The 12490-nt window shown below is 38.9% G+C and overlaps 1 protein-coding gene across 14 annotated transcripts in view; it reads left to right on the forward strand.

Moving 5' to 3' along the window:
• The window catches only part of tjp1a (tight junction protein 1a), a 122321-nt gene that overhangs the window by 29142 nt on the left and 80689 nt on the right, over window positions 1-12490 (forward strand). For 13 of the 14 annotated variants that reach the window (XM_044350664.1, XM_044350672.1, XM_044350613.1 and 10 more), the window contains one exon: window positions 10262-10475. In XM_044350664.1, the coding sequence (XP_044206599.1) occupies window positions 10350-10475 (126 nt within the window). In that variant the 5' untranslated portion in view covers window positions 10262-10349. Of the gene's footprint in view, window positions 1-10261; window positions 10476-12490 lie in introns of those variants that run through there. The other variant, XM_044350707.1, reaches the window with a different exon arrangement.

The raw sequence follows: 12490 nt of genomic DNA on the forward strand, positions 1-12490 counted from the left end.
GTTCTCGGCCTCTGGTGACTCAGGACTGTCACGATGGCTCACAGGAGGCTGACAAGATGGAATCCATCACTGCCGTCCCACAAATAGAGAAGGACACAGCAGAGGGGATCCACTTTTGGCTGACAGAGAGCCCAATTTATTCTTTTCTCTCTTCTCCTCTGCTTGGTAGATTTATTTCTGTCTGTCCACATTAATATTTTGTAATGTTACATAATTGAGGCTTTTCATTTTTCTTAATATGTTGTAACAACATGATACCCTGGTGTAGTAGTACATATCTGGAAATTGAATAGTGTCAGCTGATTTATGTCTTAGCTCACGGAAGCTCTTCATCGATTCTCCTTATTTTGTTACATCCTCCATACCAATAAGATGGAAAATAACCAACCAAACAAACAGTTCTGAGTACACAATACTGTAAACATTAGTACGCTGGAATAAGTTAAAAGACTGAAACGTTGAGTCCATAAACTACAAATCAGTAAGTGTTTAGATTTCTTTTCAACCTTTCATTGGAGCTTTGAGAGTTAGCTGAGAGTTGCTATGTTGTCGGAAAATCAAATCCAGAAAAACAAACAATAAGCAGACATGGATGTTATAAACAGGATAATATAAATTGTTTCATTTAATTAAGATAGTTACAGCCGACTCTCATTAGAGCATCAGAGTACTTGAAGGCACCAGAAGGAAAACCTAAGTGTGACAATTAAGCTGACCGCTGTGATGGATTATGTACCTCAAGCCAGGTTCAGCTCTCTTCTTCAGTTGTGCAAGTTGATTTTCACTTCACACTGACATGAACTCAACCCAGTTCTTACCCGAAACATAATGTAAATGTCATATTCTTTGCGGTAATGTTAAGTATGACCAGTAGTTATCACTGTAAAACATGTATAATCACCAGTGCTGACCTTTAACATTCCACTTTCCTTTGCAACAAAATGACTTCTGCCTCTAGCTTTATTCTTGTACATGCATATTCAGATTATATGGAATAGTTTGAAAAAGGACAAACAGAGATAACTAGGAGTAGGCTTCCTACTAAAATAAGGGCTAATATACGTATCAAACAGAGGGAATTATTATTTATTCATGTAATTATTGGGACCATGTACAGTGTTAAACATAAATGTTATCATTTGATGTACTGTACCGGAGTGAACTTTTAGCTAATTTTCATCTGTAGTCCCTTAGGCAGGTCACAATTAAAACATATAACAGCACAATAGTAAACAGTACAAAGCAAAAAACACACAGGAGACATAGTACAAAATACAAAGCTACACAGAATAGCACATCACATACACCCACAATGTCAACTAGAAATTAGAAATAAAGGCCTCTCTCTTATACAAGCCTGCTTCCAATAAAAGCCTGCTAACCTCTGCAGTTGACGTAAATAAAAGCACCGGCCACTATTAGAGGAAATAAGGTAGAACATCTTTATTGTTAGACCAATGTGTTTTGGCTTGTGGCCTTCATCAGGGTCATCATGAACACATTACAAACAACATTTAAATTGGGTAGGTATAAAATAATATTCTGTACAAACTCAAGTACCACCCCCTTTTTGCACTTCTCCAGTTTATGGACCAAATACGGTGTCTCTCATGTCCCTTCATACCTACCCTATTTAAATGTTGTTTGTGACGTGTTCATGATGACCCTGATGAAGGCCACAAGCTGGAACATGTTGTTCTAACAATAAAGTTGTTCTATATACTACAAGTGTTGCTAGAGTTTTGACCTCTTTAGACTTTTTTCCCCTTCTCCATGTACCTTGGAAGTAGGTGAAATTGTGCCAAAAACCCCTACTCTGCAGCTTAGTAAGTTCCCTACCACTGATGCTGTTTATGTACAGTACCTTTCAGGACTTCTCCTCCTGGTAATGGGGCAATTACCTGAAAAATCCCAGAGCACAATGTATAAAACATGATTACAGTTAGTCAAATAGTGGATGTGGTATAAAGGGCAGCATTTCAGGCTACTTTCAATTGCTTCAGCGAACTTGTCTTCGCAGCAGCTCTCTGCTCATACATGGAGATTTGATATGCTCTAATTTTGACTCTGTGTATGCGTTGACGTTGGTAAAGCATGTGTGGGAGCAGCACAGCTTTTTGAAACCAGCCGTTGACCTGCCCGTTACCCTCCTCACCGCAGGGGTCAGACAGCACTCGGACATGACTGTTGTCCCGCCTTGTTTGATACATGTTTATATGCCTAATCTGGTCTGTCCATCTGTCGGGCCTGTCTGGGCCTAATCAGAGACTTGATCCCGCCAAAAGATTTTCAGTCCCATCCTCTTCTGCCCAGGTGGCTTTGAAAAGACTTACAGACTCCGACTAGTAAATAATGTGTCTCCTTTTTTTCTCTTTTCTTGCTCCTCAGACATTTTCAAGGATGTTTATAGCCAGACAATATATTAGTCATTAGTTTCATTCTTCTGTTAGGGAGGGTCAGTGAGGTTATCCAGATCAAGTAAGATGTGTCATTTACCTCTTTTCACCACTTGTCCCCTGAAGTGGAACAGGGGGCCTGTGAGCAGAATGATGCATGTTCATCGGCTGCTATCACTTCTGGCTGAACAGTCAGGCATTACGAAGCAGTCAGGACGACCTCTGAACCATACGCTGACAGTGTCCCTCTGTCCTTTGTCCCTTTGCATTATGGTCTTTCTCCTTCTGTCTCTCCGTCCCCCCTTTTTTTTCTTTTTTTTTGCCTCTCAGCCCTGTGCTCCTTCATGCTTTGTTCACCTGTCTCCTTTAGTTTCTACTTTTTTGTCCTTGTGCTTTAACTTTTATTTTTCCCTCCTGTGCATAGTGGCCTTGGTGACTTTATATGGACATTAAAGCAAATGACTATAATAACGTATTGGCCGGCTAAAAGCAACTTTGAAAAGGTCTGTGAATGTAAATGGAAAGAGGAAAAGCCAGCAGAGCTATTTTGGATGCACCACTGTCACTTGATAAGCTGGAAGATATAAACAAGGGCAAATCACAGGATGGAGAGGCGCAAATCAAAACTCTGTTTAACATTTTGGTTAGAGCATGGTCCAGTGTTATTAGACATAATATAAAAACACAGTGAGGCAGTCCTGTGTAGTTGTAAGAGCCACCTGGGTAGTGGACAGGAAATCTGCGATGGGATCATATCTCTGGTGTGCGTGTGTGTGTGTGTGTGTGTGAAACTGTGAGCTTTGCTGCTTAGGTAGAAGTGTCAAGATGTGGATAAGACACACCTGCTTTTGTCCCTGTAGTCCTCACTAAGCGGAACCAATTGTTCTGTAAAGTGCTCTCCATCTGAAGATCTGTCATAACAAAGTACCTCTGAGGTAACAGAGAGATGTATGCTGGTACCTCCCCCCACCCCCCTCACGCCATCCCCTTTAACAAACAGGGAACAGGCATCTTACAATGATGACTACAAGTTTACAGCAGCATTTCACAGGTTTGAACTTAAATGTTTGTTTAAATGTAAAACTTAAGTACAGTATTGACTGGATATTCTGTAGGGGATTTCTGAAAAACACCTTCAAGTCCAACCTAAATCACATTTAGTCATACCTGCTTACAGTCAAAAAATAATGTCAATGTTAATTGTTTTTTATCAGAGCTGCTACTAATGATTATTTTCAATATTGATTAGTGTGGCCACTGTTTTATCTATGCAGTGATTAATCATTTGATCTGATACAATGTCAAAAAATGGTCATCACATTTCCTAGAAACCCACAATGACATCTTCAAATGTCTTGTTTTGTCTGAGCAGCAGTCCAAAACCCAAATATATTAAGTTTACAATTATATAAAACAGAAAAAAAGCAGAAAATACTCACAATTTAGATGCTGGAACACACTGCTGTTTTTCTCACGTCAACAATGATCTTGTAGTAGTTCTGTGCTGTTTAATTTTATTAGGCTATATTTTATATCCAGTCATATTGTAATTGCATATTTTTATGTTGATTCTCTAATCAGTGAATCAGTGTATAATTTCTGTACTGTTAGACTAGCATTCACACAATTCTGGGACTCTGGGATGAGGTAATCTGTAAAGCTTTGCTGCTGACCTCAAATCCAGAGTAGGGTGGGAGATTCTCTATTTTGGGCTGAAGTCTCATGTAATATTCATAAACTTTACCTCTTACTGCAGTCAATACGTAACGTTTCTTGTTATTTCTTTATTTCTGCACTGTAAGATGCAGAAATTGTTGTTTGTTGTTTGCACTGAACGGGTCACTTTGGGTACACATTGTGAGTGCACTCCAAGCTGTTTGTGAGTTTCTCCATATTTCTCCAGAGGCAATGAAAAGTGAAACTAACCTCCGTCTGCACAGACAGCCAGACTGTATCTAATTCACTGGCTTGTATGGCTCAATATATCTTACTAAAATCCTGCAACATCACTGATGATAAATCATTCAAACGCTACCAGCAAGTGAGTAGTCATACGGCTGCTCCTTCTGGCATCCTGTACGGTTTTAATTTTTGGACTCTGATGTTTATACTGCCTGTCTGGACCAGACTATAGATCAACAAAACTTAGTGTTTCTGTCTTACTTTTTTCATGCGTGACTTATGACATATTTTGTCATAAGTCTATCTTGCATACAGTATATTTTAAAAAGAGAGAAGGTAAAAGGAAAGAAAATGACCCTCTTAACAAGTCTTTTAGTATTTATTGTGTCCTAGAATCATATTTTTTCTTAAAATGACTTTACCCACCAAAACATAAACACAGTTTTGCAATTAAGCTTCTTTCAAGGATCTTGCTAAACTGAATAATTTAATCTTGTATCCTAATGAAACAACATTCATCTTTTTTTTAAAAGTCACTTGATTCTGCAAAACTCTTGCACAAGTGATATTTTTTATCCATTAATTTTTTTATGAACATTGTTTTTAAAGACTAATTGATAGGGGTGTCACAATTTCAATTCTAAATCGAAAATCGATCGAAATGAGCGTTCGATTTCGACCATCGAAATCAAAAGTAGGATCAGCGATTCTCCCAGTATTTTTTTTTCTCTCCACCCCCGCCTACTTAGGCGCATCCGAAGGAAAAAAAAAAACATCATTTCAAAGACGACACAGTGCAGCTTATCAGTAGCTATGCAGCTATACAGCTGCATTACTTGTCGTGGCCACTGCCACAGTCAGAGATGATGGAGAAACAACCAAACTGGAAAATCCTCCTGCTTCTCTGAAATCACTAGTGTGGCAACATTTTGCCTTCCCTATGAGTTATGTAAACAACAAACACATCATTGACAGAAAAACTACAGTTTATAGGCTATGCTACACATTTCGATAAAGTTGGAAATATATTGACAGACTCGAACTTCCCAGATCAATAACTCATAAGCGAAACGTTGTTAAAACACAAACGATGCCTCTTTCCTACCGTAGTAAGGTAGACAACGAGCTACAACCTAATTTCAGCAAAACAAGCTGTTGTCTGAGTGGGTCAAATAACACTGGTCTCTATGAACAGCCGGCTGTGAGGCGAGTGCGCAGGGACCGACTAAACTTAGTTTCCTGCAGGAAACTCAAGCTGTTGTTGTAAAGTAACTTTCTGCCATCTAGTGGCTCTTCTTTTTGTTTTTGTGTTTAACAGTTTGTTCCCAATTGACTGGTGAAATAGTTAGTTATTACGTTTTAAATAAATTGTTTAAATTTGACCATGTGGCCTTAATGTGGTACAATCCAAAAAAATATGGCAGTTATATCACACTTGATACCACATAGTCTATCTTTTTAAAGAAGAATTTGAAAATGTAAATGTCAGTTGTCAGGGCATAAAATCAATGATCCGTTGATCATTACGAATCATGACCTTACAATCTAAAGTCAAATTGAATCGTGGATTTGGAAAATCATGACATCCCAACTAATTGATAGATGTAATGACTTGTGAAAACAATGTCTAGGTGTCTTAGTGTAATCTTTGAACCAAATAGTCCTTCCAAGTAATCTCTCTGTTTCTCCTCAGTGATGTTATCTATTAGTGCAGGATTAGTGGACTGACCTACAGGTTGTAAACCACCCTTCTTAAGTCACGCAGATACAGTCCGTGTCAGCACTCTTCATTCTTAGAAACTGTGTTGTTAAAACCCACAGAGCTTCATAAGCTGCTGTTGGATATGTGAATGGAATCCCCTTTTAAAAACAACCCTGGGATTACAGTGACGGAGGCTGGGCTCCTCCAGATTCTGTATGTATGTCATACATATATATATATATATAACAATAATACATATAACTGACATGTATTATTATAAATTTAATATATACAGTACATGCATTTACTGTATATGTAACATGTAACAAGTACTAAAGCCCAACAGATAGTGGATTTTTGAAGCTGATACTGATATCAATATTTGGGAGTTTTAAAAATCTGATTATAATATAGTATATCGGCTGAAAGTAATTTTTAACATACAGAAGTATTTTGATACTTATCCTTTACATTTGTTCCTTTAAACAATTGTCACCATGTATTCATACTGAGTGAGACAGTTGAAAAGAGTTTGTAATTTAATGGAGACAATGTTTCTAAATGACTGTGCCTCAAACATAATTTGGCTTTTCTGTACTGCAATTTACCAGCTAATATATGTACAGAATGTTTGTTATTATCATTACTAATAATAGGGTCTCACTGTTGTTTTCAACTAATTTTGGAAATGCACAAATTGAAGAGTTGCCTACAGGTATTCTGCCTAATCTGGGGGATTATTTTAATTGGTTTTGAACCTCACTTTGCAGAGTATCACTGAATGGGAGAGTGCTGGGTTGGTATGATGTACGTATGTCATATTGAAATGGTTACTGTTACTGTGGTTACTGTTGGGATGCCAGTTAAATAACTAACTGATCTGAAAGAAGAAAGTCTTGCTTCTGTTGTATTAATATTTAAGTCAAGTGACAGTAATCCTACCACAGGAAGATATTCTATCACTGTACTTTTTCTTCTCACATTAGAGGAGCGACAGCTCTCATTTCCTCAGGCCTGCGTATAGCAGAGCGTGGTGTCTAGCAATTTAGTCTTAGTATTTTCCACGGCAACAACAAGGTAGTAAATCAGCATGCATGTGTGTATTTTGAATCAAACTGTTTGTTATGAATCAAGGCAGATACAAAACAGGTCTCCGGGCCATTGCTCTTAAGTGAGAAGCCTTCTGCAGGGACACAGCGCAGCTCTCATACAAGACAGACTGTGCTGCTATTGATCTGAACCAAGTTTATCTCTTTCACATCAAAACAGTTGCAGAAAAAGAAACAGGAAAATGTGAAAGCCAAAAATATATTTAGTTAAATATACCCCCTCAGGTTGGATCTGCCTCTAGCCAGCACTGGTTTTAAATTAGAGCACTTGCAAAATGACTACAATGTGTTTTCATTGAACCATCTATCAATAGACACGTTTTGAAATCCATACCTTTTAAGGCCAGTTCAGATCAATGATTCACAGTGAGACTGGATGAAACTTGAAAAAGAATCCTAAAACGTCTGATCGTAAATGTTCTTAATCTGGGCCGTTCACATCAAAGCAACGCGAACAGACACAGATGACTGTTTCCATAGCAACGATACACTGGCATACCCCACTACTTCTGCATTGATACATTGTATTAAGTGGATTAGCTGGATTTCTGTTTGTTTTTGATAGCCTACAAGCTCCTATCTATAAGCTACTGTTACTATCTGTGGACACATTAAACGTTACCACCGTTTGGCTGGTGACTGGTGTTTTGTTTGTTAGCTAACTTAGCTCACAACATTAGCTTAGCATAAACGAAAAGAACAAGACGTAACTTACTGAACACACCCAGGATGCTTGCAATTGAGCAAAGGGCATTGTTTTTTTATTTTTTTATTTTACTGCAGTTTTTTTTAGCTACAATGATAAAGTGAATGCTGTTGGATGAGCTGGTCCTCCCTCTCCTCTATCTAGAAATCCACCATATTTTCATACTGGCCTGTGCTGTTACCTGATTGGGTGAAGAGAAATAGCTGTGTCCTTACGTTCTAAAACTCCACATGGTGATTTGACAAGGTTGATCTCTTGAGACCCGAGGCAACAGCTTCAGGCGCTCTGCAACTAACCAGACCATTCTTTCATCTTGTTGTGAACCATTGATCTGAACTAGGCTTTACTGGACATAAAAGCAAAGATAACATGTATTGACAGGGCTTCAGGTCTAAATGCACGTGGAAAGTGCTTACCATACATGCTGTGACAATACCGGAACAATGGATTAGCTACAGGTAGTCAGCATTATTGTATTGTAGTGATGTCACTGAGGCACTCTGCTCTCTACGGCATCACATTACTACTTTAGAAAAGTCTTGTTTGGAATCATGTCAAACCACATCATAGACAAGCATTGCAGGTAGTCTAGAGTACTTTAAATATTAGCATGGTGGTGCTGCCTGCTTCTGTTTCTTCACATGTTGAATACGACAGATTCATAGTTTTCAGAACCTGGCCGCCAGTTTTTGGTGGCTGAATGAAAGTATGAGACTGGTGATTTTTCTATATATATTTTCTTATTGTTAAAGTCATGCTTTTTGTGATTTTCTGTTGTTTTCATAATTTGATGATGTCGGATGTTTACATTGGTTTAAACATGGTTACAGTTCCAAAACTTGAGGTGAACGTAAATAAAAATGCTCCCTGAAAGTCAAAAGCCCAGGCGTCCTCTTGTGTGCTCCAGCCTTCTTCATGCCCAGAGAGGCTGACAGGCTGTCAGTAGGCTTATCTTTATTCCTGAAAACTGTCATGTGTCATCAACTCTCACTCTATCTAATACTTTTGTACAAGCCCTGGCACAGACTGATGACTTGTCATCATGATACATCTGAAGTACAACAAATAGTCCATCTTCTCTTTCAAAGGCTTCATGCTATCACATACAAATTCATCACCGAGCTGGACAGGAGAAGATTACTCTGTCTACATCCTGTGTATATGAAACGTTTTGCCTCACTTTCTGTAAATCACATGTACATGAGGTTACATTTTCCTTCTTAAAATATTTTATCTTTTAAGGTTTTTTTTTATAACGTTGGTCCATTTTGTATTTTGATCACCATTTCAAGCATGATCAAACATGATGAGATTGACTGGCAATTCACCTTAAGTTACCCTAGAAATTCCCTGCATCTGCAACCTCTCGTGTAAGAAGCAAAGCCGCTTCATTGTGGCTTAATAATACAAGACAAGTGGATGCTCCATACCTAGTCTCCATCTGCAGGCTACCCGCTGACATTCAGCCCAATTATTCACACTTGCTTGAATGCCACTACACCCAACAGGAGAGGATGTCCTTTAAAAAGTAAAGAAGGCAAGAGGAAAGTTATGTCACTTTGATCCTCCAGGCATCTTTATGTTTTTCCCTCAGATATGCAGCGGTGCCTGCTAGCACTGTGTACTGTGTGGATTGCTCTTTGAAGAAAATGTGGTCATTGTGAACTGTGTGGTATTTAATGGATATGGTTATGTCAGGTTGTTGAGCCCACAAGCTGTACAACACAAACATTCAGGGGTTTGATACATTCCCAAAGATCTCAGTACCTACTGTGGTACTTCACTACGGAATACTATGTTTTTATTTAGTCAACATAAAGTGAAAAATGAAGTGTATCAGACTGGTGAAACATATTTTGTTTACATTAGGGTTGCAACTAACGGTTATTTTTATTAACGATTAATCTGCCCTTGTATTCTTGATTAATTGACTAATCGTCTGCTATCGACAAAAAACAGTGAAAAATGCCCATCACAATATGCTAGAGCACAAGGTGACGTCATTAAATGTCTTGTTTTGTCCGACCAACAGTCCAAAATACACAATTTACCATAACATAAGACCAAGAAAAGCAGCAGATTCTCACATATGAGAACCCGGAACCATCAAATGTTTGGCATTTTTGCTTGAAAAATTACTTAAATGATGAAGCAATTATCAGAATAGTTGGCAGTCTTTTGATCGACTAATCGTTGCAACTCTAGTTTACATATTTATATTTACATATGAACATCATGTTAACAAGAAACCCTGGGATTAAGAGAAACCTAGTTAAGAGCTACATTTCTGCTGGAAAAAAACCTGACTTCTTGAACATGTACATGGTTAAACAGGTTTCTCACAGGGATTTTAGAAGAGTGAACGATCAAGACTCCAGACATGGAAATTTTTTAGGCCCTGCATCCATTCTGATGTCTTCTTTGTTTCTTTGTCCTTCTGTTGCAGGGTGACCCCGCCAGATGGAGAGACATCCCCCTCAGGTGCTCCTGGGTGTTCAGATGAGCCTCTAGGTGCTACCGGTGGCGCTGGTGCTATGGCAATGTCCGCCACCTCCACCCTCTTGTTGCCCGTGAGCCAGGGTAAACCTTCCCTGCGTCGCATCAAAGGCCGCATTCACCGTAGCAAGAGCCTGGACAGCATTGATCTGCTCGACTCCAATGTAAGGCTCACTCATCACTTTGCAATACACGTGTCATTACATTGATTCATTTGAGTCATCACACTAACTTAACATTGCAAGATATGCTATAATGACAAAAACGTGTCTCCTAATGGAACAACTGTGATGTTAGAGTAATATTTTTTTATTCTTGATTTGTTGCACCGACTAACTTAAACTTAAACTTTAACAACTGGAATCACGCTACTTTGCTGTACTACTGCTACAGTACAGTACAGAAAAAAAAAACAAAATAAAAAAATCCTTATCTCTAAACAATATTGCTTTTTTGTATTCCTGCAGTGAATAATATTTTACAATACTGTATAAAATGTAAGCTGTGATTACATTCATGAAATTACAGTTGCTGTGATTTAATGGGAAAGTAAGTGTCTGTGAAGTCCAAACGCATTTTTTTCTCCAAATGGTTTCATTCAGATTTTATCTACACAATCTACAGCCCTAATACGCACACACTCACACACACACACGCACACACACACATGATGACCTTTGGTTATGCAATATTTCTTTGGTTTTCAGATGAACACAGTTTAACACATTCCATATGTCTCTCTCTATGACTGGTTTATTCTCGTGAAAAGTATTAATCTGATAAATGATTGGGTAAGCTGCTTGAAGCTAAAAACCCTTACTAACTCTGGGATTGTCCATTGAGCTGAGAACTGCGTTTGGCCCACTCCCTCCACCGGTCAACTCATGTGTACTTGTGCGTGCGTGTGTGTGTGTTGGTGTGTACCTGTGTGTGTGTGTGTATGTGTGTGTGTTTATGAGTGGTCCAGGCAGTTTGGCTTTTGGGAAAGCAACCAACGGTTTATGATGTAAAAAGCATGCCAACCTGCTACTAATGCATGCTTGGTGAAGCTGTTTTTTTGTGGCATGGGACCACAGTGGACACACAAATACAGATAAGTCTCTCCCCTGCACAGCACTACTGAATCTCTCTCTCTCCCCCCCCCTACTACTTTCTTTATATCTTGACCCTCTGTAGATGTCTCCTTTAATAAATGTTCACAGTGTGATGTTTCCTAATCCGCCCCCATCCTTCCTCTTCATGTTGACAGTCTGCAGTGTGTATGCATGTGTGTTTAAGTGTGTGTGTGTGTGTGTGTGTGTGTGTGTGTGTGCGTGTGCATGCTCCTTGAGTGTTCAGTGTTTTAGCTGGCCTTAATTGGGAGCTGCCTGGTGTGCCTGTGTAAGGAGTCATTATTCTTCCCCTCCACAGCAGCCAGTGTGTCGTCAGAGCAGGAGTGGGACTCGTTATGATTACGTTTAAGGTAGACAGCGTTTGCAGTTCACACAAGTTAATCCATTATTGATGTGAAGGTGGGCTGAAGGTGGACAGAAGAAGTCGCAGGGTTTGGATGACAAGTCAAGAACGTGCTGAGAGATGACACAGCAAAGCCTCGCCATCCTGAATGATGCAACACATACACGTCTGTTTGAGCCAGTTTGTCAGTTTGATTGACTGATGACTGATGGCATGAAGTTTCCTGTCAGTTTCTAATTCGGAGACAGAGACGAAAATATCTCATAGATTTTTAAAACAACCTTGAGTGCTCTGCTGCATAATACTTAGCAGTGAGCCGTCTGGCCTAAATCAGTGGGCGGGTTTTTCTACCTTTTGCAGACGTGATTGAAGCAAGAGCAGAGGTTGGTCATGCCGGAGCTTTAGAGGCAGATGGTGAATGAAAGTTATATGTGACTTTGCTTTTATGTCATCTACAAAAACAAAAAACTCCTTCTGGCTCGAGTGGAAGATACTTTGTCCAACTATAGCAACCATGTTACTGGGATAAAAATAGGACAGAACAATTTGAGGAAAATATTTGATTTACATATTTTAGATGAATGCTGTATTGCAATTGAAATTCTAATTGTGAAAAAATCTTATAAAATGAACTCCAGGTCTGTGTTTGTGGTCCGTATAGTATTAAACAACATATGTTTTTACTTAATGTGTTGAAATATAACCATGACAAACAAAAGTGGTG

This window comes from Thunnus albacares, chromosome 1 (assembly GCF_914725855.1).
Source record: "Thunnus albacares chromosome 1, fThuAlb1.1, whole genome shotgun sequence".
In the NCBI taxonomy this organism is placed as follows: Eukaryota; Metazoa; Chordata; class Actinopteri; order Scombriformes; family Scombridae; genus Thunnus; species Thunnus albacares.